Source organism: Panthera uncia, chromosome B1, assembly GCF_023721935.1.
Source record: "Panthera uncia isolate 11264 chromosome B1, Puncia_PCG_1.0, whole genome shotgun sequence".
NCBI classification, from domain to species: domain Eukaryota; kingdom Metazoa; phylum Chordata; class Mammalia; order Carnivora; family Felidae; genus Panthera; species Panthera uncia.
In genome coordinates, this window is record NC_064811.1 from 31,829,500 (window position 1) to 31,855,697 (window position 26,198).

The 26,198-nt window shown below is 37.6% G+C and overlaps 2 protein-coding genes across 7 annotated transcripts in view; one reads left to right on the plus strand and one right to left on the minus strand.

Annotated features, from left to right (window-relative positions):
- Positions 1-26,198, minus strand: part of RPL9 (ribosomal protein L9) — a 457,174-nt gene that overhangs the window by 140,864 nt on the left and 290,112 nt on the right. The gene's annotated exons all lie outside the window — the stretch shown is intronic.
- Positions 1-26,198, plus strand: part of KLHL5 (kelch like family member 5) — a 97,870-nt gene that overhangs the window by 70,567 nt on the left and 1,105 nt on the right. For all 6 annotated transcript variants that reach the window (XM_049631944.1, XM_049631943.1, XM_049631941.1 and 3 more), the window contains 4 exons: positions 3,287-3,511; positions 8,644-8,806; positions 18,295-18,507; positions 22,515-22,686. In XM_049631944.1, the coding sequence (XP_049487901.1) occupies positions 3,287-3,511; positions 8,644-8,806; positions 18,295-18,507; positions 22,515-22,686 (773 nt within the window). The remainder of the gene's footprint in view (positions 1-3,286; positions 3,512-8,643; positions 8,807-18,294; positions 18,508-22,514; positions 22,687-26,198) is intronic.

Below are 26,198 nucleotides of genomic sequence, written 5' to 3' on the forward strand. Positions count from 1 at the left end.
TTATATGCCATTACTCTGCTAAAAATTATAATAGTCTTTACTTCTTACCACATAAGACATAAATTCCTCTTTTTAGGTTTGAAGACTTTCTGTAATCTGGCCCTTACTACTTGACCAACTTTATTTCTGAGTCTTTGCTAGACATCAGTTACTCTTACCTTCTATCCTATTCAAGCTATCTTCCCTGGCCTCAACTTATTTTGTACCCAGTGTCTTTATAATGGAGAGCAATTTGCATTAATTGGAGGACAATCTGATCACTGGGTTCTTGGTCCCTACATATAACTTAGTGTAGAGCCTAACACATAAACTGGTAATGTTTCTAAATAACCACTAAGAAAATGTTAGCATATATTTCTGCTTACTTTTTTAAAGGCTAATCTTTAAGTATAAGTCAAGGAAGTTTGAAGCTTCTACACAGAATTTTGTAATTATTAGGAATTTGTTATTTGGGGATATTTGTTTTTGTTTTTATTTTAAGAATTATGTTTGATGTTAGCAAAGGAAATTTTACTTAGCAGTTCATAGGACTATGATACTGCCTAGTGAGCTAGAAATAAAAGAAAGAACTTAAAATGAAAGAAATATTCCCTAACTACATAAGTGAGGAAAGATGACTAGCATTGCCTTTTTAATGGAATGAAGACATTTTTTAAGATCAAATTCAGAGTGATGAATAAAGTATACTATTACATAAAATAATCTGAGTGTATGAATAAAATCTCATTATAACTAAAAATTATAAAGAAAGATTATTCAAGCTCAAAAAATATTTTTGAACAGCTACTGCATACAGGAAACTCTGTTGCTGTGAAGAATACAGAGATGATGGGTCACCTGGCTGGCTTGGTCAGTAGCCTGTGGCTCTTGATCTCAGGGTTGTAAGTTTGAGCCCTATGTTGGGTGTAAAAATAAAATCTTTAAAAAAAAAAAAAAGAATACAGAGATGGAAAAAGACTCGTAATCTATCCCAAATAACTTAAGAATTTCATAGGTTAAATTAATAAAATAAAAACTATAATGTATGAGAAGAAATACATATATTATATATACAGTATTCTAAATAGAATATATATAATATTTTAAATATATAATATATATAACAAAACTCTTTCTAAATTTTAGGAGTTTCCAGTAGTACTAGTGCTCTGATGAAGTAATTATAACAAATACTTCAGAATAAATATTTGTTATGATTTTAATTCTATAAAGAGCTCTGATTGCATATGATATTCAACACTTAGAATTAAAATAGATTCTAATTGAACTCTTCATAACTGGAAGTTGGATTTTTTTAGAGGGGTGGCGCTTTTAATTTTTTTTCTCATTTCATAAAGCAAACAAAAGTTCCTGGAATCTTCCAGTTCTTAAAAAAATATATATATATGTGTATATATATATATATATATATATAGAGAGAGAGAGAGAGAGAGAGAGAGAGAGAGAGAGAACGAACCAGGCAGTTATCCCCAGACTTCTCACACTGATAGTTTCCAAAATCCATGATGTTCACTTAGGCTCTTGTCCTTCCAGGTCTCAGGAGAATGTATATCCCTTCCCTCCTCTTAGGAAAGCCAGCCCCACATCTGTGCTCTGACATTGCCCTTTCTTGATTCCTCAGGAACCTCACTGTTAAGTAGGATCCCTTCTCTCCTGTATTTACAGCTTCTTTCCTCACAAGTAGATCCTTCCCATGAGCATTTAAGCAAACTCAAGTTTATCCAGCTTTAAAAACAAAATAAAACCTCTCTCAACTGATCTAATAATTCCTATCTCTCTCCTCCCTTTTATAGCCAAACTTTGTGCTCTGTTTTCTCATTTGTCTAAGTCTCTGTGCCTGTTTCTCTGGAAAGTCAGCTATGTCTCCTGTTCTTGAGAGTAATGGCTTTATAAAGAAGAGATCTTATAGTACCCTGCAGTGTAGTATCTCCTGTTCCCCAGGGCCTGGTACTTCCAGGAGTGTGTCCAGTGTGTGCTGCATGTGCTTTTGTTGCTGTGTCCTGGCCACTTTATCCTTCATACCAATTGTCTGCAGAGACTCTCTTTGCTTGTTATGGGCAGTGTTTGGTCCCTGGCCTGAATGTAGTGCATTTTAACTAGATGTGCTCTGGTTTGCTTGTGAAAAGAGACCTGTCACCACCACCACTGGAATTGAGGCCTCACAAAACTCCTCAGTCAGCAGATGCAGAGTTGGCAGGAGTTTGGGCTGGTGTTCTGGAGAAAGGGGGCCCCTGTGCTGGGACGAAGGCAAGTGTGACTGGGAAGGGCAGTTCCACTGGAGTTTGGGGGGTGCTGGGCTGGATGTAAGCAAGGTAGGTGGTGAGTGTTGGCACTGTGCTGGTTCCTGCAGGTGGCCCTGTGCTTATGATGAGGGATGGGGAGAGAGAAATGGCACCTGCCAATTTCTTTGTTACTAGAGAGGTCTCTCCATGAATGCTGCCTCCTCGGGACACACTCCGATATAAGCAACTAACCTCTCCACTGTGTCTCCAGGTGCTCTTCAGATCGCTGTTTCTGTGCTGTATGTCAGCTTGCAGATATGCTTTTCTCTAAGAGCAGCCCCAATGTTCTTCAAGGTCTCCAAGAGCCAAGCATGCTGACTTTTAAAACCCCAGGTTCTAAGCCCCACTGGTTGCAAGAACTCATGAAATTCATGCCCTCTCATTTTCCAAGCCCAGTTGCTAAGGGGATTCATTTTCCCCATGCAGTTCCCTGTGTGCTGGTTTGTCTCTCACCCTTCTCTAATACCATGACTCCCTCCTCACTGCATTGACCATGATCCATTTCTCTCCCAAGTCATGTCTCCATACTTCCTACCATCTTTGATGTGGCCTTTTTCCTGCCCTTAGATGTGGAGTTTGTTCTGCCAGTCTTTGTACCGATTTCTCGTGTATTGAGTATCTGATAGTTATCTAGTTGTAGTCATGAGATGAGGCAAGTCTAGGGTTGTTCTATTCTGCTACCATCTTCCTTCAAAACTACCTGCTACAATTTTTTTTTATTTTGGGTTCCATGACACTAAACTTCCATGCTTTTCCTGCCACTTCTAGCTGTTACAAGTAATCCTTTCTCACTTGACCTTTTAATGTAGAGCCTTGTGTATGCCCTGGAGAATAGTAGGAGATGAGGTCAGAGACATAAGCAGGGGCCTGACCATGCAGGAGCTCAATGAAATATAATAAAAGTATTATTGTCAATGCTAATAAATTATACTTTTATGTGTATAAAATCATAAAGTACTCAAATGTGAAATTCTTTTACGTAACATCTATATATTACTGTGAAGGAGCAACAAGCATTGAAAAGTATGATCTTCGTACAAATATGTGGACTCCTGTAGCAAATATGAATGGGAGGAGGCTGCAGTTTGGTGTTGCAGTGTTAGATGACAAACTGTATGTGGTTGGAGGAAGAGATGGACTGAAGACTTTGAACACTGTAGAATGCTACAACCCCAAAACAAAAACCTGGAGTGTGATGCCTCCTATGTCCACCCACAGACATGGCCTTGGTGAGTATAACCATGCACGTTCATTCATGATATCATCATTAAGCTTCCACAGCATTTTTACATTCTGTACCAGGCAGAAGAAAACCAATGTGGCAGCTGCTGAGTCAGCAGCAATCAGTTGCCAAGCATTCCTTCACATGGTCTTTAACTGGGAAGTAGAATATACATGAATGTAACAGCAACTAGCACAAGTAAAAACATGGATATTTAAGGATTCTAGTGTAACACGTTTTAAAATGTGTGTTCTGTCAATCAGTGTTAATCTAACCTGATTGAAATGTTTATTTAAAAATACTTAGCATTATTATTTTTCATCTATATCCCCTGTTTTTTAAGCAGAAATGAGTAAAAACCCAGAGAAATCTTGAGCTGGCACAGAGAATATAATGATAGAGACTTTTCATTCTTTCATTCAATAAAACACTAAACTGACATTGATTAGCATGTACTATGTACCATCATGCTCTTTGTTCTGTAGATGTACAAAGATGAAGAAGACACTATCTTTACTCTGAAGGAACTGATGGCTCACTCTGAGCTGATAGAAGATAACTTAGGGCCTTATATCAGATGATCTATCTTTTCTGATAGGAGAAAGAATTGATGAAATAAAAAGAATTGTTAGATGAGTGAAGCAGATGGACATAAAATTAGATGGGGCTTTTGCTGCCTAACTCGAAAGGTCAAAGGTTTAAAACAACAACCGTATATTTAGCTGTTGGAACTGTGGGTCAGCTGAGGCATTTTTCTGGTCTGGGATGCCTGCCTTAGATGATTTCTGCTAGATTTTTTCATGGATCTCTGGTGGGCTCACAGGTCAGCTAGGTGATCTAGGATAGCCTCATTTACATGTGTAGTGGTAGGTAGATTGTTGGCCTGGGGAACAGAGACAACTGGGCCACATGCCTGTAATCATTCATCAGGCTAGCCAGGCTTCTTCACATGGTGCCAGTCACAGGGTTTCAAAAGCAGCAAGAGAAGGCAAGCCACAGTGCACAAAGAATTTTCAAGCTTCTGCTAGCATTGTACTTGCTAATGTTGCACTGGCCAAAACAAGTCACATGGGCAAGTCCAGATCCAAAGAGTAGAGATCGAGACTACTCTTCTTATTTATATATGTATGTATGTATTTATATTAATATTTATTTGAGTCTAGTTGACACACCATGTCACATTGGCTTCAGGTATACAACTTAATGATTTGACAAGTTTATACATTCTGCTGTGTTCACCATAAGTATAGCTACTATCTGTCCTGTTATACATCCCTATTTCAGTACCATTGACTATATTCCTTATGCTCTGCCTTTTATTCCCATGACTTATTCATTCAATAACTGGAGGCCTATATTTCCCTCTCCACCCATTTTGCCCAGCCCTCCATCTCCCTCCCCTCTGGCAACTATCAGTTCATTCTCTGTATTTATAGTTCTTTTTTAAAAATTTGTTAATGTTTATTTATTTTTGAGAGAGAGAGAGACCGTGTGAGCAGGGGAGGGACAGAGAGAGGGAAACACAGAATTCAAAGTGGGCTCCAGGCTCTGAGCCATCAGCACAGAGCCCAACGCGGGGTTGAACTCATGAACCATGAGATGTTGGACACTTAACTGAGTGAGCCACCCAGGCACCCCTGTATTTATAATTCTGATTCTGTTCTTTTTTTGTTTATTCATTTCTTAGATTTGCCTTTCTGAGTCTCACTTATTTCACTTAGCATAATACCCTCTAGGTCCATGCATGTCTCATATGGGATGACCTCATCATTTTTATGGCTGTGTGTGTGTGTGTGTGTACCATTCATCTATTCATCTATTGATGGACACTGTTCTTTATGGGAGGCACTACAGCGTCACATTGAAAATAGGCATGCATTCAGCGGTAAGACAAATTTGTGGCTATATTTCAATGTATCATAGTTTGGAAAAGGTTTAAATTAATTGCAATAAAGAATTTGATAGGTCATCATAAAAGATGAATTAAAAGATGGATGAGTAGCAATGAAGGCATCATTCAGTTTAGATGGCATAGCTTTGTACTACATTCAATTTATTAATGCTGAGCACCAGAGCAGAGGCTGCCAAAAAAAGTCAGTATCAGTAATGTAAATTATCTAGGCATGAAGATTGGTGTGATAGTTGGACAACAAAAAAAATCAAAGAAATAAGTGCTTCTACTTTTTGTGATTAGGTTTCAATTAAAGTTGATCTTAAGTTTCAAGTTTGATAAGACAGTAAAACCAGAGGATTAAGGGCACGGTATTGAGAGGGGAGCTAAAAATTAACTATATGAAATTTAATTAAGGAAACCATAAAATATTAATCTTTAGTCCATAAAATCAACTTATTACATAGGCACAGAATGGGAATGTATCTTAAAAGCAGCATGAATGAGACTTATAACCTTGAGTTGACCATAAAATCCAGGGTCAATAGTGTGTGATTCAAATGCATACTTTCCCCCACCATGGAGAAAAGAAATTTAATTTTAACTTAAGGTAGATTCTTAGAGTACACAGAATGAGAATGCCCATGATCCAGCTGTGTTTTGTGCAGATCAGATTGTGCATAGAATACTATCGTTCATTCTAGGTACCATATAAGATTTTATTGAAGCAAGTTCAGAGAAGAATAATCCTATAGTTCATATGTCTTAAGTTTTTTTTTTTAGATCTTTCATTCAAAACAGCCTTGTTCTTACTAATTTATCCTATAATAAATCAATTTGACCTTATAAAAGAAATTCTTACATAGGAAACACTCCTTTTATCTCTTTTATATGTGAGAATTACCTAAAGACTTCATTTGGAAGAAGTGGTTCTGCTACTAGAATTTATTTTCAAAGATACTGTTAAAGGAGTTGAATTAGACCCATTATCGTTTCTTCCAGCCCTTTAGTTAACTTTGCACACATACATATACACATATAATTGGATATATTTTATATATATTTGGAGCTGTGTGTGTGTGTGTGTATGTGTAGTTTGTACATACTGCTCCCTTTACCTCACCATCTCTTCTCTCGGTTGTCTCTCTGTCTGGTTTCCTAACTTCATTTGTGTTTTTGTTCAGATGTAATTTTATCTAAGAGGTCTTCCCTGACCCTCTCTACCCTTTTACTCAGTTCCATTTTTCTTATTAGCACTTACCAATACCTGAGATATATTTTGCCTGTTTCTTCATTAAAATATTAGGTCCATGATGGCAGGGCCCTTATCTGTTCTTTTATTAAGTGCTTGGCACTTAATAAACACTAAATAGATATTTGTTGAATAAGGGAACAAATGAATCTGGCTTGGTTCCCTGATGATGAATCACACCAATGATTGTGGTATCACCTCTAACTACAGTAAAATGTCATGAATTTGAATTAATAGGGGGAAAGGAATAAAAATGATTTTTCAAACATATCTTAAATCTGAATTATTGAAAAATCTTTTATTTTTTAAAATTTTTTGTAAGGAGGATTTATTGGGTGCCTGGGTAGCTCAGTTGGTTAAGTGTTGGACTTCAGCTCAGGTCATGATCTTATGGTCTGTGAGTTCAAGCCCCACGTCAGGCTCTGTGCCAACAGCTCAGAGCCTGGAGCCTGTTTTGGATTCTGTGTCTCCCTCTCTCTCTGCCCCACTCACACTCTGTCTCTGTCTCTCAAAAATGAATAAATGTGTTAAAAAATTTTTTAAATGAGGATTTATTTTTTAAGGTTATTTAAGTTTATTTATTTATTTTGAGAGACAGCACAAGCAGGTGAGGGGCAGAGAGAAGGAGAGACAGAATCCCAAGTAGGCTCCATGCCATCAGCACAGAGCCAGATGCAAGGCTTGAACTCACAAACAGTGAGATCATGAACCAAGCTGAGATCAAGAGTTAGATGCTTAACTGACTGAGCCACCCAGGTGTCCCTATTTTTTTTAATTTTTAAAAAGTGTTTATTTTTGAGAGAAAGAGAGAACAGAGGAGGGGCAGAGAGAGAGATAGAGGATCTAAAGCGGGCTCTGTGTTGAAGTCTGATGCTGGCCTTGAACTCATGAGTTGCAAAATCATGACCTGAGCCAAAGTCAGTTGCTTAACCAACTTAGCCACCCAGACACCCCAAAAAATCTTTTAAATATGGCAATGTATGCATCTTATATAGTTTTAAATAAGTTTCCACTGTTGGACCTCAAGATACTGCCTCTAAAACTTATAAGACCAGGAGCACCTGGGTGGCTCAGTTGGTTGAGTGTCCAACTCTCGATTTTGGCTGAGGTCACACAGTTCGTGGGTTTGAGCCCAGAGTTGGGCTCCACGCTAACAGCACAGAGCCTGCTTGGGATTCTCAGTCTGTCTCTCTGTCTCTACCCCTGCCCCGCTCATGCTTGTTCGCTCTCTCGCTCTATTTCTCTCTCTCTCTCTCTCTCTCAAAAATAAATAAACATTAAAAAAAAAAAATCTTACAACACCAGGGCTATAGTGCTATTTTTCCCCCTCACCTACCCCCCTACCACCAAGAAGAGCTGTGTGGCAACCAGATACCTTTATTATAAATGTTTCCTTAGTTAAATTTGTATGTTTAAGGTTCGTTGTACCACCCAAAGGAGTCTACCAATTCAATAAAATCCCTTTCAAAATTCCAATGACATTTTTCAAAGAAATAGAACAAATAATTCTAAAATTTGGATGGAACCACACAAAAATACAGAATAGCCAAAACAAACTTGAGGGAGGACAAAGCAGAGGCATCACGCCCCCTGATTTCAAACTATACTACAAAGTTATAGCAATGAAGACATAATGGTATTTGGCTTAAAAATAGACACATAGATCAGTGGACCAGAAATAAACCCATGCATGTGTGCTCAACTAATTTACAACAAAGGAGCCAAGAATATACAATGCGGAAAGGACAGTCTTCAATAAATGGTGCTGGGAAAACTGTATAGTCACATACAAAAGAATGCAAGTGGGCCATTATCCTACAGCAAACATGAAAATAAACTCAAAATGGACTAAAGACTTGAGCATAAGACCTGGAGCCATAAAACTCATAGAAGAAATCATAGGCAGTAAACTGTGTATTTATATTTCTGTTAAAATGTGATCTTTAAGGCTTAGTGGTAAATCTTAAGTCATTGCTTCTTTCCTGTCCCCTTGTAGGTGTGGCTGTATTGGAAGGTCCCATGTATGCAGTAGGAGGACATGATGGCTGGAGCTATCTGAATACAGTGGAAAGATGGGACCCTCAGGCTCGCCAGTGGAATTTTGTTGCCACTATGTCCACCCCCAGAAGCACAGTAGGTGTGGCTGTACTAAGTGGAAAGTAAGGAAATATTTAAAATTCCATTTTAAAACACAATAAACCAAATTTATTGAGCTACATCATTTTTATGTATAAAAATACATTTTATGTATAAAAAACATTTTTATGAATAAAAATATTCGTAAATAAATCACAAAAGAGAAATACTTTCTTTGAGTGATGCAAACTGTTAAATTTTTTTTTATTACGTTTCTTTATTTTTGAGAGGCAGAGAGAAACAGAACGTGAGTGGGAGAGGGGCAGAGAGAAAGGGAGACACAGAATCCAAAGCGGGCTCTAGGCTCTGAGCTGTCAGCCCAGAGCCTGATGGGGGGTTGGAACCCACGAACCATGAGATCATGACCTGAGCCGAAGTCAGACACTCAACCGACTGACCCACCCAGGCGCCCCCCTGCTTTTTTTTAATGTTTATTTATTTTGAGAGAGCAAAAGGAGAGAGCAGGAGCAGGGGAGGGCAGAGAGAGAGGGAGACACAGAATCTGAAGCAGACTCCAGGCTCTGAGCTGTCAGCACAGAGCCCGACGCGGGGCTCAAACTCATGAACCTCGAGATCATGACCTTAGCCAAAATTGGGTGCTTAACCGACTGAGCCACCCAGACGCCCCTAGTGATGCAAACTTTTCAAATAGTCTCAGGGTTCCTGGGTGGCTCAATCGGTTAAGCGTCTGACTTCAGCTCAGGTCATGATTTCACAGTTTGTGGGTTTGAGCCCGCGTCAGGCTCTGTGCTGACAGCTCAGAGCCTGGAGCCTGCTTTGGTTTCTGTGTCTCCCTCTCTCTCTGCTCCTCTCCCACTCATGCCTTCTCTCTCTCTCTCTCTCTCTCAAAAATAAATAAACAAAAATTTTTTTAAATAGTTTCTTTTTATCGTAGTTCTAAATATAAATAACTTAGCAGTGTTAGGCTTTCATTTTAATGTACAGATATTGTAAATTTCAAATTATTTTACATGAAGAAACTTTATATAGAGTAAAAATATAGTAAAAACCTGGTAGTTTGTATAGCTTTAAAAGTATATAGTGTTTTAAATTAATTTTATTTGTGAGACAGCACAAGTGGGGAGGGGCAGAGAAAGAGGGAGACAGAGGATCTGAAGCGGGCTCTGCAATGAAAGCAGTGAGCCTGGTGTGGGCCTTGAACTCATGAACTGTGAGACGCTCAACTGACTGAGCCATCCAAGTGCCCCAAAAGTATATAGTGTTTTAAGCACAGTATAGGCCCTCTCAGTGTTTTTCTAAATAATTCCTTCCATCTCTTCTACTGACTTTATTTTTACTTCTTTCTTATCATGGTAAAAACTGCTGAAAACTGAAATGGATTTAGAAAGGTGTAGTCTTGGCTCTAGTCTGCTCTCACTAGAGTAAACAGATTTGGACAGCCATCACCAATAGCTCTTGGTAACTCAGAGACTAAATACATATCAAAGACCTTTCTTCCATAAAATGAAGCTCTCTATGGTTATTAAATAAAAGTTGTTTGTTGCATACCTTTACTCATTTAAAATGCTTTATCATCACTTCCATAAAGGGGAAGGAATCAAAGTTAAAATATAGAAACCAAGAATTATTTGTAGAATTGTGTTACTGATCGACTGGCAAAACAAAAATGAGAAAATAATAGTAAAATGTTTATAATTTATGACCTAAGTGTCGTAGACTCTAAGTCTAAAGTTCTTTCGGGGCGCCTGGGTGGCGCAGTCGGTTGGGCGTCCAACTTCAGCCAGGTCACGATCTCCCGGTCCGTGAGTTCGAGCCCCGCGTCAGGCTCTGGGCTGATGGCTCAGAGCCTGGAGCCTGTTTCCGATTCTGTGTCTCCCTCTCTCTCTGCCCCTCCCCCGTTCATGCTCTGTCTCTCTCTGTCCCAAAAATAAATAAATGTTGAAAAAAAAAATAAATAGTGAAATGACTTATTAAAAAAATAAATAAATAAATAAAGTTCTTTCTTGTCTAGTAAGAAAGCGGGACACGGGATTGAAATGCAACAGATGGCTAATGTCCGAGAAAAGACCAGAGCCCTGAATAAGGGTCCTTGCCCCATATTTATTAAGATCAGAAGGCTTACAAACGTGATGGGCATCCACAAAGAGACAATGCATCGGTGAACATTAACTCATGAGCATGAGGGAAAGGGGGTTTTGAAGATATAGGGTGTTTGTGGTTTGGGTCAATAGAAGAATCCTGGCACCGGGCAGATGGGCAGATGGTTGTTAATGGCAGACAGGAGGTGCCAGTTATCTGTTGATCTTAGCTCGCCTAGGAGATGAGGCAGATAAGTCAAATAACCTCAGGGTTAATGAGGCACCTTTTCTTTTGCTAATCAGCTCTGCTCTGGGCAGCTTCACCTGCAGTGCAGAGGTCCATAGCTCTATTTACCTGTTTACCTAACTTGGTCCTTCCCTCCTGTAATAGCAGCTTTCTGCCATAGTACTAAATTGAGGGGGGGGGGGGGGGCAGATTCACCTGAATGCCTAATCTTGCTTACCTCATATACCCATGTATTCGGGGCCTTTGCCTCCCTCTCTATTCTGGGACCTTTGCCTCTTCCTCTCTAATTCTGGGGGCCTAGGCCCCTCCCTACTTTATTCTGGGAGTCTTACCTTGTTTACCCAAGCTTGGGTGAGAGCACCCTATGGTTTTGTAATTCTTTATGTCTTGTTAACCCATTGGTGCAAGCCCAGAATTCCTAAACTTACTCCCCACACCTAAGGTCTTATTTCCTCAGGACATGTTAGTTATGTCCTACTTTTTAAAATGTATGTGATCTCCACACCCCTCTCTTCATTTGTTTTAACTAAAGAAAGAACTTCAGAATTTATCCTTTCTAATTCTTTGGTAGCAGAGTTAGCCACCAAAGAATCTAGTGAATGAGAAAAAAGAGAAAACTAACAGTATCTTTTCAGTTTTGACCCTTCAGTTAAAACAGTTTTGACCCTTCAGTTAAAAACTGCTTGGGTGTCTCAGTCAGTTAAGTGTCTGACTCCGGCTCAGGTCATGATCTCATGGCTGATGGGTTCAATGTGCTGACAGCTCAGAGCCTGGAGCCTGCTTCAGATTCTTTATCTCCCTCTCTCTCTCTGCCCCTTCCCCACTCACACTCTGTCTCTCTGTCTCTTAAAAAATAAAGAAACATTAAAAAAAATTTTTTTAAACTTCTGGGATTATTTCATTGAACTAATTCTTGTTCACTGACATTTTTCTTAGCCCTTATTTCTGGCTAGAAATATTTCTTTCTGACAGTACAAAAGAAAAACACTTTACCTAAAATCTTATTCCTAGACCTACAGCAGCTTTGACTCCTAGACAGAGATATCTTACTTGCCTCTGTCCACCCCTCTCCACCTCTCTCTCCTCTACCCATGCATATTACACCCCAGCAAAACTAACTTATTTGTGAAAAATGTATTTTGTTTCACACTCAACATTGTCTTTTGACCCATCCCATCTGTCTTAGAGTGTTATTTCCCTGGTTTCATACCTGGCAAATTCAGCATCCTTGAAACGTACTCAACTGTCATCTCTGGAAAACTGTCCCCACTTTCCACTTCCATCTCCTCAGTGCCCCTCACCATATTAATTGTCCATTCTAGCCTCTGCATTTTTACTGTGCATAATATGTGTATGATTGTATCATAGCAGGTACCAATCTATTGTTGTTGTTATTTACTCATCAGTCTCCTATAGTATATCATAGTCTTGAGTGACCTGGTCTAACTTTTTGTTCCTGACACCTAGCATGGTACCTGGAACACAACCTGAAGTGTGTGACCTTATTGAAGAATGTCCTGGTACCACTTAGATGACATGGTACTTTAATCACAGCTAATCTATCAACTAACATTTTTCTAAGCATGCTTTAAAACAAAGTAGCAATATTTTATTTTATTTTTTTAATATATGAAATTTATTGTCAAATTGGTTTCCATACAACACCCAGTGCTCATCCCAAAAGATGCCCTCTTCAATGCCCATCACCTACCCTTCCCTCCCTCCCACCCCTCCATCAACCCTCAGTTCTCAGGTTTTAAGAGTCTCTTATGCTTTGGCTCTCTCCCACTCTAACCTCATTTTTTTTTCCTTCCCCTCCCTCATGGGTTTCTGTTAAGTTTCTCAGGATCCACATAAGAGTGAAAACATATGATATCTGTCTTTCTCTGTATGGCTTATTTCACTTAGCATCACACTCTCCAGTTCCATCCACGTTGCTAAAGTAGCAATATTTTAAAAGATTTTGTTGGTTTCCATTTTTTAAGTTTCTTTGTTTATTTTGAGAGAGAAGGTCGGGGGAGGCAGAGAGAGAGGGAGAGAGATAATCCCAAGCAGGCTCTGCACTGACAGCAGGGGCTTAAACCCACAAACTGTGAGTTCATGACTTGATCTGAAATCAAGGCGGAGGCTTAACTGACTGAGCCTCCCAGGTGCCCCTGTTCTCCATTTTTAGGTACATATCCAGAATCTGGAAAAAATAGAAATCGTGTTTTTTTTAAAAAAGATTGAAAAAAATTATGCATCTTTTCTCGCTACTCCTTGTGATTTAGAACAAATCATTTCCCTGTGCCTTGGTTTTTTTATCTACATAATGAAAAGCCTAAATTAATTACTATTTTTGTTATTTTAAACTTAATTTTACAATGCTTCCTGATGCAAAATATAATTGTTTCTTAAATGTATATATATGTGCATTATATGCACATGATGTGTATGTATATATGTGTGTGTGTGTGTATATATATATATATATATATATATATATATAATTGTTTCTTTAGAAAAGAACTGTTTGAATGTTTTTTTATGAGTTGTATCCTGTCAATATATCTTGAAAATGTCAAAAGTTAAAATTTCACTTTCTACCATGTTTGAGAGAAAAAAGCTTTATTTAGAATTCCAATTGCTCAGGCTACTTTTAAGCCACTGACTGACAAATATTTTTTGGTAGTAGAATCTCTCTTTCAAATGAAACCTTATAAAAATCTCAATAGTTAAGGTAAATTGAAGTTTAAGCCTATAACATATATTTATTATAAAAATCAATGTAGAAGAACAACTCTGTTTTTAAAAACACCCAGATTATTTCTATGTTTGGTTTTTGTTGTTGTTCAGTATAAAGAAAATCCTCATTCACAGATCAGTAGCTGAAAACGATAACAGTTATTTTAACTAATAGAGCAATTTAATTGGAATCTCGGGAAACTTTTCAGTTAAACTGTATTGTAGATTAAAAGTAGTAGAATTTTTTTTTCTGTTAAATCTCAGTATCCACCAGCCCATTGCATTCTTGATCCTAATTTTAAAAGTCAGAAAAGACTAAGTCTTATTTTAAAGCATATAGTACAATACAATTGGGCACAATTTCATAATTTGACATAATGTTTATTTTCTTACTGTAATAGATACTGTCATGGGAAAGAAAGATGAGTTGTGAATCTTTCATGGCCTTTAATTGAGCCAAGTGACATTTTTGAAAATTATTAAAACTTAAATTTCAAATGTACTGTTTTTGGGACCTCCTCAAGTCCTCCACAGAATTCTGTTCTTAGAAAACAATTTGAAAGCCATTGCTTGAGATCATGTTTCTTCAGAAAGTATTATTGGTACATTTTAGCCCTTAACATTAACTGAGTGTAAACATTGTTTGGACACTTAAGATCTAAAAATGCCATTTTCCTCAGTTCGTTAAGTGTCCAACTCTTGATTTCAGCTCAGGTCAATATCTTGGTGGCTTGTGACATGGAGCTCCACATCACTTTCTGCACAGACAGCCCAGAGCCTGCTTGGGATTCTCTCTTTCCCTGTCTCTCTGCCCCTCCCCTGCTTGCACTCACTCATGCAATCTCTCTCTCTCTCTCTCTCAAAATAAATGTTTAAAATTATTTTTTAAATAAAAATGCCATTTTCTAAAAGAATACAAATAGAGATAGAATTTATTTTTCCCCTTAAACACTTAAACCATTGTAAGGCACTATTCAAAGTATATTAAATTTGATCACCAATAATCCTTTGAGACAGGGTTTAGAGATGTTTTGGATGATGAAATTCAGGCAGGTGGAGGTTAAATAACTTGTCCACAGTCAGAGCTAGTAAGTGTTAGAACCAAACTTCAAATCCAGAGTCTGGCTCCAGAGTTCATCTCTTAATCCCTATACTACACCACTTTTCATAGTCAAGACCCATGAGTTCACTGTGAAGAGGGGGTGGTGCCTTGAATCCTGTTGTTGTGTTTCTGTGTGTGTGTGCATGGCTTTTTAAAATTTTTTAACATTTATTATTGAGAGACAGAGAGAGACAGAGCATGAGCATGGGAGGGGCAGAGAGAGGGGCAGACACCAAATCAGAAGCAGGCTCCAGGCTCTAAGCTGTCAGCACAGAGCCTGATGTGGGACTCAAAGTCACAAACCGCGAGATCATTACCAGAGCCGAAGTTGGACACTTAAAGGACTGAGCCACCCAGGTGCCCCTGTACATGGTTTTTTTAATTATGAATATTTTCTAATTGTTGGTGTCCTCTAATATTCTGTGATCCCATATTCAGACAAATATTCTACAAGTATTAGTTAAAAATAAGAATAGTTTAACATTAAGAATGATAACACAAGAAAGTAGTTTTTAAGAGATAATAAATTTTTTAACAAAGTTTCAAATAAATTTCACTTTCCATACTATTTTTTTTTATTTTTTTTTTAACATTTATTTATTTTTGAGACAGAGAGAGACAGAGCATGAACAGGGGAGGGGCAGAGAGAGAGGGAGACACAGAATCTGAAACAGGCTCCAGGCTCTGAGCAGTCAGTACAGAGCCCGACGCGGGGCAAGAACTCACAGACTGCGAGATCATGACCTGAGCCGAAGTCGGACGCTTAACCGACCGAGCTACCCAGGCGCCCCTTTCCATACTATTAATATAAAGTTTAGATAGAATAAGATATCGCTACAGCCACATGTTGCTATTTAAGATATGATCATCTTCTCAGTTAAGAACCAGTTTGAATCAATGATCATTGGGGAAATACAAATAAAAACTACAATGAGGTATCATCTCAAGCCTGTCAGAATGGCTAAAATTAATAACACAGGAAACAACAGGTGTTGGCAAAGATGCAGAGAAAAGAGAACCCTCTTTCACTGTTGGTGGGAATGCAAACTGGTGCAGCCAATCTGGAAAACAGTATGGAGGTTCCTCAGAAAGTTAAAAACAGAACTACCCTATGATCCAGCAATTATACTACTAGATATTTACCCAAAGGATACAGGAATACTGATTCTAAGGGGTACATGCACCCCAATGTTTCTAGTAGCATTATCAACAGTAGCCAAATTATGGAAAGAGCCCAGATGTCCATCAACTGCTGAATGGGTAAAGAAGATGTGCGCATGCGCGCGCACACACACACACACACACACACACACACACGAATATTACTCAGCCTTCAAAAAGAACAAAATCTTGTCATTTGCAATGACATGCATGGAGCTGGAGAGTATTATGCTAAGCGAAATAAATCAGAGAAAGACAAATCAGTCAGATTTCACTGGTGTGGAATTTAAGAAACAAAATAGATGAACATAGTGGGGAGAAAAAGAGGCAAACCATGAAACAGATTCTTAACTGTAGAGAACAAACTGAGGATTGCTGAGCAGGAGGGTAGAGGGGTTAAATGGCTGATGGGTACTACGGAGGGCATTTGCTGTGACGAGCACTGGATGTTGTATGTAAGTGATGAAACACTAAATTCTATACCTGAAACTAATATTACACTATACGTTAACTGACTAGAATTTAACAAAAAATTTGAAGATAAAAAAAAAAAGAACCAGTTTAAGTGGCATAGTGTACTTTACATTATGAATTAAAATTTAACAAATGTCTTGGGGTGCCTGTGTGGCTCAGTCAGTTAAGCATTGACTCTTGGTTTTGGCTCAGGTCATGATCTCACGGTTCATGAGTTCAAACCCCACATTGGGGTCTGGGTTGACAGTGTGGAGCCTGCTTGATATTCTCTCCTTCTGCCCCTCCCACACATGCTCTCTCTCTCAAAATAAATAAATAAACATTAAAAAAAAGTCTTTAAATATGCACACACACACACATATATACACCTCAGTATAATAACTTAGAGTTTTAATTGGCAGACATTTGGTATAGTTCAAATATTATTTCTTGAGGTAAGAAAAATAGTTAAATATTAACTGAGGCATCTGTAAATTCAAAATGTGAGGACTTTTATATAAGCAATGAACTGATTTTTTTTACTCTTTTGAAAAAAAGATTAGGAAAATATCTATAAAGAGCTTCCCAAGTGAATAGTAAGCACAAGAAGATTGTGTGCTTAATAAAAATATTCAAATGCTCAAATATTTAAAATATTTTATATATATTTTAAGTTCAGAGTAAAAGACTTTTAAATTAATGAAATATATTGAATGATAATTAAAATTTATCTACTAGGCAACACTTAGGACATTAACATACCATATTCATTTTCAGTAACTTACAGTATTCTCTGCAGTAATTTGAATTAATGAAGGATACTGTTCACATGTAATAAATATTAATTTATATACCACTGTTTCAAGCAATCCTTTTATCCTCCTATTTCACTATTACAAGAGCATCCCAGGCAACTGCTCACCATACAACTGCTCGTTATTATAACTGCCCTGGTTCTGCTTCTGACCCTGTATTAGCCTCTTAATCTTCATGAGCCTGTTTCTTCACCCATGAAACAGGAATATAAATGGTTTCTCATAGCATCATTGATATGATTAAATTAATACAGGTAAAATGTCTAGCCTGTGGTAAGTGCAGAGAAGGTTCGTTTCTTTCCTTTTAATCCAGTCCTATTTTAGCTATTTAAGAAATAAGTCATGGTGTATTTATACACCACATTTCATTTATTCTAAGACACATCTTGTACCTCTAAATTGTAATGCATTGTAAAATCCGTGGTGACCTGCCAAACAGATGGCAGCTGTGAAATAGTGATCATTGCTTTCATGTCACTTTCTCTTTTTTTAATGTTTATTCATTTTGAGAGAGAGAAAGAGAGTGCACATGCAAGCAGAGGAGGGGCAGAGAGAGAGAGAATCCCAAGCAGGCTCCATGCTATCAGTTCAGAGACTGACATGGGGCTCGAACCCATGAATCTTGAGATCACAACCTGAGCCAGAACCAAGAATCAGATGCTTAACCAACTGAGCCACCCAGGCACCCCTCTTCTATTTTATGCAGGATGATATCTATATATATAGATCTGTATCTATCTATCTACATATCTATATACATGATGTATGTATGTATATAGTGTGTGTGTGTGTGTGTGTATATATACACACACACATGTTACACACATGTCATATAATGGTAGCATATCTTCTTTCTTGATGGCACATAAATTGACAGTTTGTCTTATAATCTGTAGCATCTTAAATTCAATGAAATACCATAAGAATAACCTCTGTGTCTTAATCATAATGATGGCACTGTTTTTTACAGACTTTATGCAGTTGGTGGTCGTGATGGAAGTTCTTGCCTCAAATCAGTAGAATGTTTTGATCCTCATACTAATAAATGGACACTCTGTGCGCAAATGTCCAAAAGGAGAGGGGGAGTCGGAGTAACTACCTGGAATGGATTGCTGTATGCTATTGGAGGACACGATGCTCCTGCATCCAACTTGACATCCAGACTCTCAGACTGTGTGGAAAGGTAATTTCCTGTGAAGGAAAAGTTTGTCTGACACTTGCAGACAAATTAATGACTCTTTAGTGAACATCTACCATATGCGAAGCAGTTCCTTCAGAGCTTTGTAAATGTTGAGTTGCCCGTCTCTCAGTCTGTCTCCTAATGCCTACTCAGATTCTTCTCTCATCGTATTACTGCCTACTGAAAATGTACCTTAGATGGGAATGCAAACTGGTGCAGCCTCTCTGGAAAACGGTGTGGAGGTTCCTCAAAAAATTAAAAGTAGATCTACCCTATGACCCAGCAATAGCACTGCTAGGAATTTACCCAAGGGATACAGGAGTGCTGATGCATAGGGGCACTTGTACCCCAATGTTTATAGCAGCACTTTCAACAATAGCCAAATTATGGAAAGAGCCTAAATGTCCATCAACTGACGAATGGATAAAGAAATTGTGGTTTATATATACAATGAAATACTACTTGGCAATGAGAAAGAATGAAATATGGCCTTTTGTAGCAATGTGGATGGAACTGGAGAGTGTTATGCTAAGTGAAATAAGTCATACAGAGAAAGACAGATACCATATGTTTTCACTCTTATGTGGATCCTGAGAAACTTAACAGGAGACCATGGGGGAGGGGAAGGGGGAAAAAGAGTAGAGGGAGGGAGGCAAACCATAAGAGACTCTTAAAAACTGAGAATAAACTGAGGGTTGATGGGGGGGTGGGAGGGAAGGGAGGGTGGGTGATGGGCATTGAGGAGGGCACCTGTTGGGATCAGCACTGGGCGTTGTATGGAAACCAATTTGACAATAAATTTCATATTAAAAAAAAAAGAAAACGTACCTTAGAATTGATTATACAATTTATTAATTGAGTCAAATGACAAACATTTGTTATGTACGTATTTTGTACTGGACACTGTACCTGACAAGAAAAGGAAAGGAGGTTGATGAATTTCAGAGAGAAGGAATAGGGGCTGGAGGCTAAATAAGAAGTAAAAAGGAGAGGAACGTTACTAACACATTTTCATATAAAATGAAATAACATGAAATAATAAAAGACTAAAAGGCTAAACAAGTCATCCAAACTGGCCTTATGAAACTCAAGTATGGGCCAGGTAAAGAGCCTAACATCAATGGACGATTTGGACAATAGTTCAGGCTCCCATCTGTTACTATTAGTCTAATTTAAGGAATGGAGAGAATTGAATGGATTTAGGAGGTGGAATCAATGGGAACATTACAAACACTCCTAAGCAGAAAGGAATATGATTCATTCAGAAAGCTGAAAGGCAGACACTATGACTGGAGAACAAAGAATGAGGGAGACAGTGTCAGGAAAGGAGGCGGACTAGGGTGGAGGTAGGAGCAAATCACGTTGAGTCTTTAAGGCCTTATCAGAGAGTCTAGATTTTAATGAGCAACTGGAAGTTAGTGTGTGTGTGTGTGTGTGTGTGTGTGTGTGTGCGTGATTTATACATGATTGGAAGAAGGATAAAAAGTGAAATGCAGGTTTGATGGCAATGAGTGCTTTCTGTGAAATAATACGGAAGGTTGGTTTGTTGTCTTTTGAGAAAGCAGGAGAGTTACACCTGCATTTCCCCTGTATTAGGGAAAGTAATCCAGACTATGCTTGTTGCATGTTACATTTCAGGAAAGGAATATGGAAGCCTCTGTATACTTTATACATTACAAGCTCACTGCAGTACCGCACCTGATGAAAAATTGTTCATTGATGCAAGAGGTATTACAAGCAGTATAGGTCATTGTAGCATGATGTATCTGCTCTTAGACAACTTTGGGCTGTTTTAGGTAATGTATTTCATGAAAGGAACAAGACGTTTCAAAAATGGACAGCTATAATGATTGAGTGTGTAAGTCATCTTACACAGAGCTTCATGTATTGATTTCCTCAGATTTTCAGTGGACAATCAAAACCCATAAAGCAGTTTCAGTATTTACTTTAGCTCTTTTGGATAGTTTAAGTGTCATGGATTTACTAAATGAAGCTACAATACTGTAAGTTAAAAGTTTTCAGGGAAATATTGATTTTTTCTAAAAATATGTCCAAATGTACTTTAGATAGCAGTAATAAGACAAGGGGTAGGCTTAAAGAACTAAACTATTTTTATTTTTTTAATGAAAAAACTTTTAATGTTACACATGGAAAGAAAAAGTAAATTGAATTAAAAACATGTTCTGAAATAGACATCTGGGTCCTCAGAATAAAAAGTGAAATATTTAGAAGATCAAATACTAACTAAATTGTTGAGTCACTACCACTTGACTCTGTAATTAAAGTTGGAATGAAAAAAGGCTAGCTATTGCTTTTTTATATATTTTTGTATTCTTTGAATTTTTGTTACAAGATTGTATTCCTTGCTAATAGGAAACAAGTGTAATAAATGAACCCATCTTTAAGGTGACATTTATCAAATGCTTACTATGCATTCTCTCATTAAATTTTCAATGCTATGTGGTGAGCAATATTTACCAGTAAAGAAACTATGATTTAAAGATTTTAAGTAACTTTACAATACCACAGAGCTAATAATTGGAAGGATAATGACTTAAGATTGTTCAGCCCAAATCCAAAGCCCGTTCTCTAACCACTTTGCTATACTGCCTCTCCCAGGTGTTTCTGGATATGTAGGTATTCTTTTATGGAAGTGTAATTGTCATATTAGTCTCAGGTGTATAACAATGATTTGACATTTGTATATATTGAGAAATGATCACAATAAGCCTAGTTAACATCCATCACCATATATAGTTACAAATTTTTTTCTTGTGATGAGAACTTTTTACCCTTAACAACTTTCAAATAGAAAGCACAGTATTATTAACTGTATCACCATGCTGTGCATTATATCCCCATGATTCATGTATTTTATAACTACAGAAATTTGTACCTTTTGATCCCCCTCCCTCATTTCACCCATTCCTTCCTCCCCACCCCCCCATCTCGTGCCCTACTTCTGGCACCCTATGAGTGCCAGGTTTTTTGTTTTGTTTTGTTTTAGGGTCCACATGTTAAGTGAGATAATCGGTATTTGTTTTCTCTGACTTATTTCACTTCGTATAATGCCCTCAAGGTTCATCCATGTGTTTGAAATAGCAAGATTTCATTCTTTTTTAGGGCCAAATAATATTACACTGTGTGTGTGTGTGTGTGTGTGTGTGTGTGTGTGTGTTCTAAATGTATTACATCTTTATCCATTCATCCATTGATGAACAACTTAGGTTGTTTCCATGTCTTGGCTACTGTAAATAATGCTGCAGTGAACATGAGGGTGCATATATCTTTTCAAATTAGTGCTTTCCTTTTCTTTGGATAAAAACCTAGAAGTAGAATTACTGGATCATACGGTATTTCTATTTTAATTTTTTGAGGACTCTCCATGTTGTTTTCTATAGCAATTGCACTAACTTACATTCCCACCAACTGTACACAAGTGTTATTACCTTTCCTCCACATCCTCACATACACTGTTATTATCTTTTTTGCTAACAGCCATTGTAGTTCTGATTTACATTTTCCTGATGATTAGTGATGTTAAGCACCTTTTCATGTACCTATTGGCGATGTAGATGTCTTCTTTGGAAAAATGCCTATTCAGACCCTCTGCTCATTTTTAATTGGTTTATTTGGGTTTTTTGGTTATTGAGTTGTATGATTCTTTATATCTTCTAGATAGTAACTTCTTATCAGATACATAATTTGGAAACATTTTTTTCCCATTCTATAGGTTGCCTTTTCATTTTGTTGATGGTTTCCTTTGCTATGCAGAAGCTTCTTAGTTTGATATGGTCATTTGTGTTTATTTTTACTTTTGTTGCCTTTGCTTTTTGGTGTCAAATCCAGAAAATCATTGCCAAGACCAATGTCAAGGATCTTCCCCCCATGTTTTCTTCTAGGAGTTTTATGGTATCAGGTCTTATATGCAAGTCTTTCATCCATAAACAATTTTTACATAAAAATGTGGTGAGGACAATGTCAGCTCCAGTTCTAAAATTTTCTTTCAGATACGATCCCAAAACAGATATGTGGACTGCAGTGGCATCTATGAGCATCAGCAGAGATGCAGTAGGGGTCTGTTTACTTGGTGATAAATTATATGCTGTTGGAGGGTATGATGGACAGACTTATCTTAATACAGTGGAGGCTTATGATCCCCAGACAAATGAGTGGACCCAGGTATGGCATTTCATTTTTCATTATTACACTTCTCTGTTTTTATTAAAACAATTTGTTTGGTAAAACTGATTCTTTCAATTTTATCCAATATCAAAATATATAGCATAAGCATGATAAGGTCATCTCTGAATTAAATATATGAAAACAAGAAGGACTGTTTAATTTTATAAATAATTAAAATCCAAAATTATCTTTGAAGTATAAGTTAATACTCAAGGAAATTATTAATAGTTTTGATCTGCCACCATTTGCTTGCTGGGAATTGATGAGATATTCTAGTATTGGTAAAGCAGATAGGACTACAGGAGAGCTATGGGAAAAAGAGAGGGAGATTGTGGAAAATAAGAAAAAAGATAGAAATCAGAAAAATTTGAACCAATTATCCATACATGAGCAATAATTTTTAAATACTCAAGCTATTGATATCTGGAAGCAGATAAAATGTCTGGTCATCACCTAATAAAGATAGCAATCTTAAATTATATTAACAAGTCTTGACCTGGCAAGCTTATTAGCAGAATTCCAACCGTGTCTATTTCTGGAGGGCTTCATACTTCTAAGAATGATCTTCTGAGATCCTTGTTTCCATCATTACCAAGAACAGAATTAGAAATTTTGTGACCCAATTTAGTATCTGGTACTGAAAGATGCTCAAATGTTTAATTGAGCCAAGGTTTTCCTACATACAAGGAGCAGTAGTAAGTACTGTCAAGAAAACAAAATTTAAAAGCATCCCCACTGTCATACAACTTAGCTACTTAAATAAATATGATCTGCATGTGCAAGGGGAGAACCCACAATGTAGAACAGTTGGTAGGGAAGTGTCCCATGGTATAGGCATTGTGTGGTATATGAAGTCAAAGAAAAAATAAAATGGTTGTTGAGAGGGCTTTAGTGAGGAGAAGCTGGATTTAAGCTAAGCCTTAAATGAATTGATCCAATTCAAAAAGGTAGAAAGAAATGGGAAGCTGTGTGAAAAAACACAAAAGAAATGTCACTGAAGCAGAACTATGCAAGATAATTGAGGAAGGGTGGCCGGTTATATGGATCCATGCTTAGCAAGAGTAGGAGTTCCTATTAGAGAGCAAGGTTGGGGTCAGGATGGAGGTCTGTGAAGGCCATGGGTAAAGAGTTCGGTAGTGGGAAGCCAGTGGAGACTTTTAACCAGGAGATTGATACAGTAATAGGAAGTTCATGTGGCAGTTGGGGACAGGAGCAGGGGAAGCGAAGGCTGGATAAAAATGAAACATCTAGAAGATTGCTTCACTTGTAAGGCTTGAGCTGTCAACTCTATAGATGGATTCAAGAGATATTACCAAGTCCTATCTATTCTTTCTTTTTACACTTACTGGGTTGGATTGAAGGTGAAGAAAACAGCAAATGAATGACCAGACAATGTCAGATAAGATAATGGAATAGAGCAATTTTTTTAAATTAAATGTTTATTTATTTATTTTGAGACAGATTACACACAATGTAAAAAGTAAAGAGAAAAATAAACTCAGGAGCTAGAGGGGCATACAATTTTCAAATAATGATGATGATAGAAAGTTAACATTTATTAAACATATTTTATGTACCAGGCTCTATTGGATGAGGAATCTGAGACACAGAGAGGTTAAATAGTTGACCCAAGTCACACAGCAAATAAATGGAGTTAGAATTTGAGCCGCAGGTCTTTTTCAAAATAGAGGTGAAAACAAGAGTAGAGATTCCAGATGCTAGAAAGAGAGAGTAACATTGAAGGGCACTTTACTGAAAGAAGGGCAGGAAGCAGAATTGAGAAAAAAGAGTTTTTAAATGAAAAAGATAGAAAAAGGGACTGAGCGTGTGACCTTGATCTTGTTTCTTAAGTTTAAGTAGGATTATTTGGTAGAGGGAAGAAGAGATAATTTGAGGGCTTGAGTCAGAGCTACAGAAATTCATTAGAAATGAAATCAGTATCCCACCATGGCAATATGAATGATAACGAAGGAGCCCAAAATAAGATGTAAAAATCTCTTTTTCTAAGATATATTTGATTTATGCTGTTAAACTAGTTATAAGGAAATCTGTTGGCCAGTGTTTAAGACTTGTTATTGGGATGCCTGGGTGGCTCAGTCAGTTGAGCATCCACCTTCAGCTTAGGTCATGATCTCACGGTTTGTGTATTCAAGCCCTGTGTCAGGCTCTGTGCTGACAGTTCAGGGCCTGGAGCCTGCTTCAGATGCTGTGTCTCCCTTTCTCTTTGCCCCTCCCCTGCTTGTGCGCTTCCTCTCTCTCTCTCTCTCTCTCTCTCTCTCTCTCAAAAATAAACATTAAAAAATATTTTTAGAAGATTTGTTATTACAGGTAATTAATACTTTATGCTGAATTACTCTCTTATCGAAATTAACAATCTGTGACTACATAGCTATTTTGTTTGCATGCCACCTCTATTACTATTTTAAAGCACCTAAATTTGAACTTATAGCCATAGAATCTGAAAAACAAATGTTTTCCATTTAGTGTTCCAACAAATGGACAAGAGGACATTTGGTCAGGGAATGAAATGAGATTATAAAGTCTAAAGTCATCACCCACCCTACAACCCACCTTGACCCAAAGCAGGAGGTGACTGCACTGTATTGAAGAAATACTCTAAGCTGACCTTTCTCCCTGGTTGTTATGGCAACATCAACTCCTTACAGTGTAAAGACTTCAGGTCATGGGTGTTTTGAGAAAAGCTCCTAATTACAAACAGACACTTGTGATTGAAATGACCTAGAGGTTACTCCTAGAATGCTGTGAATAGATTTGGCTTTAAAGCAGGTGATTTGATTGTTCAGGGAGATAGAACAGTGATCAAAACAACAGATTCAAATTGAGAACAACTGAGAATTCTCTTACAGTGTGTTCTTAAAATCCAGTCATTCAACTGGAAAGGTTGGGAAAGAGGCCAAACTGATTAGAAAGTCATTTTGATTTCGTGTATTTGACAAAAACATTTCATTAACGTACGCCTACATACATAAGTACAAAACACATTTTCTTAGTACTTTGTATTAGTCACTCCTTCCCTAAATACTGTTGTTTTAATTCTTAGGTCTTAATGTGCTCAAAGTAGCCCTTCTTTAAAGACTATCCTTGGGGTGCCTGGGTGGCTCAGTCAGTTAAGCGTCCAACTTCAGCTCGGGTCATGATCTCACAGTTCATGGGTTCCAGCCCCACGTCAGGCTCTGTGCTGGCAGCTCGGAGCCTGGAGCCTGCTTCGGATTCTGTGTGTCTCTCTCTCTGCCCCTCCCCCGCTTGTGCTCTGTCTCTGTCTCTCAAAAATAAATAAAATGTTTTAAAAAATTTAAAAACTATCCTTGTCTACACTTTTATTTTCACTATGAATTGCCCAGTGTCTAGGGTACTTAAAAAAAATAATGATAAAAGAGTAAGTGAAAGATTTAAGAATTATTCCTTATCTGTAAACTGAGATCGTATCTCTTTCCCTACCACCCTGCTAGGGTGTCTGTCTCATTGTCATAGAGTTTATTCACCAGATT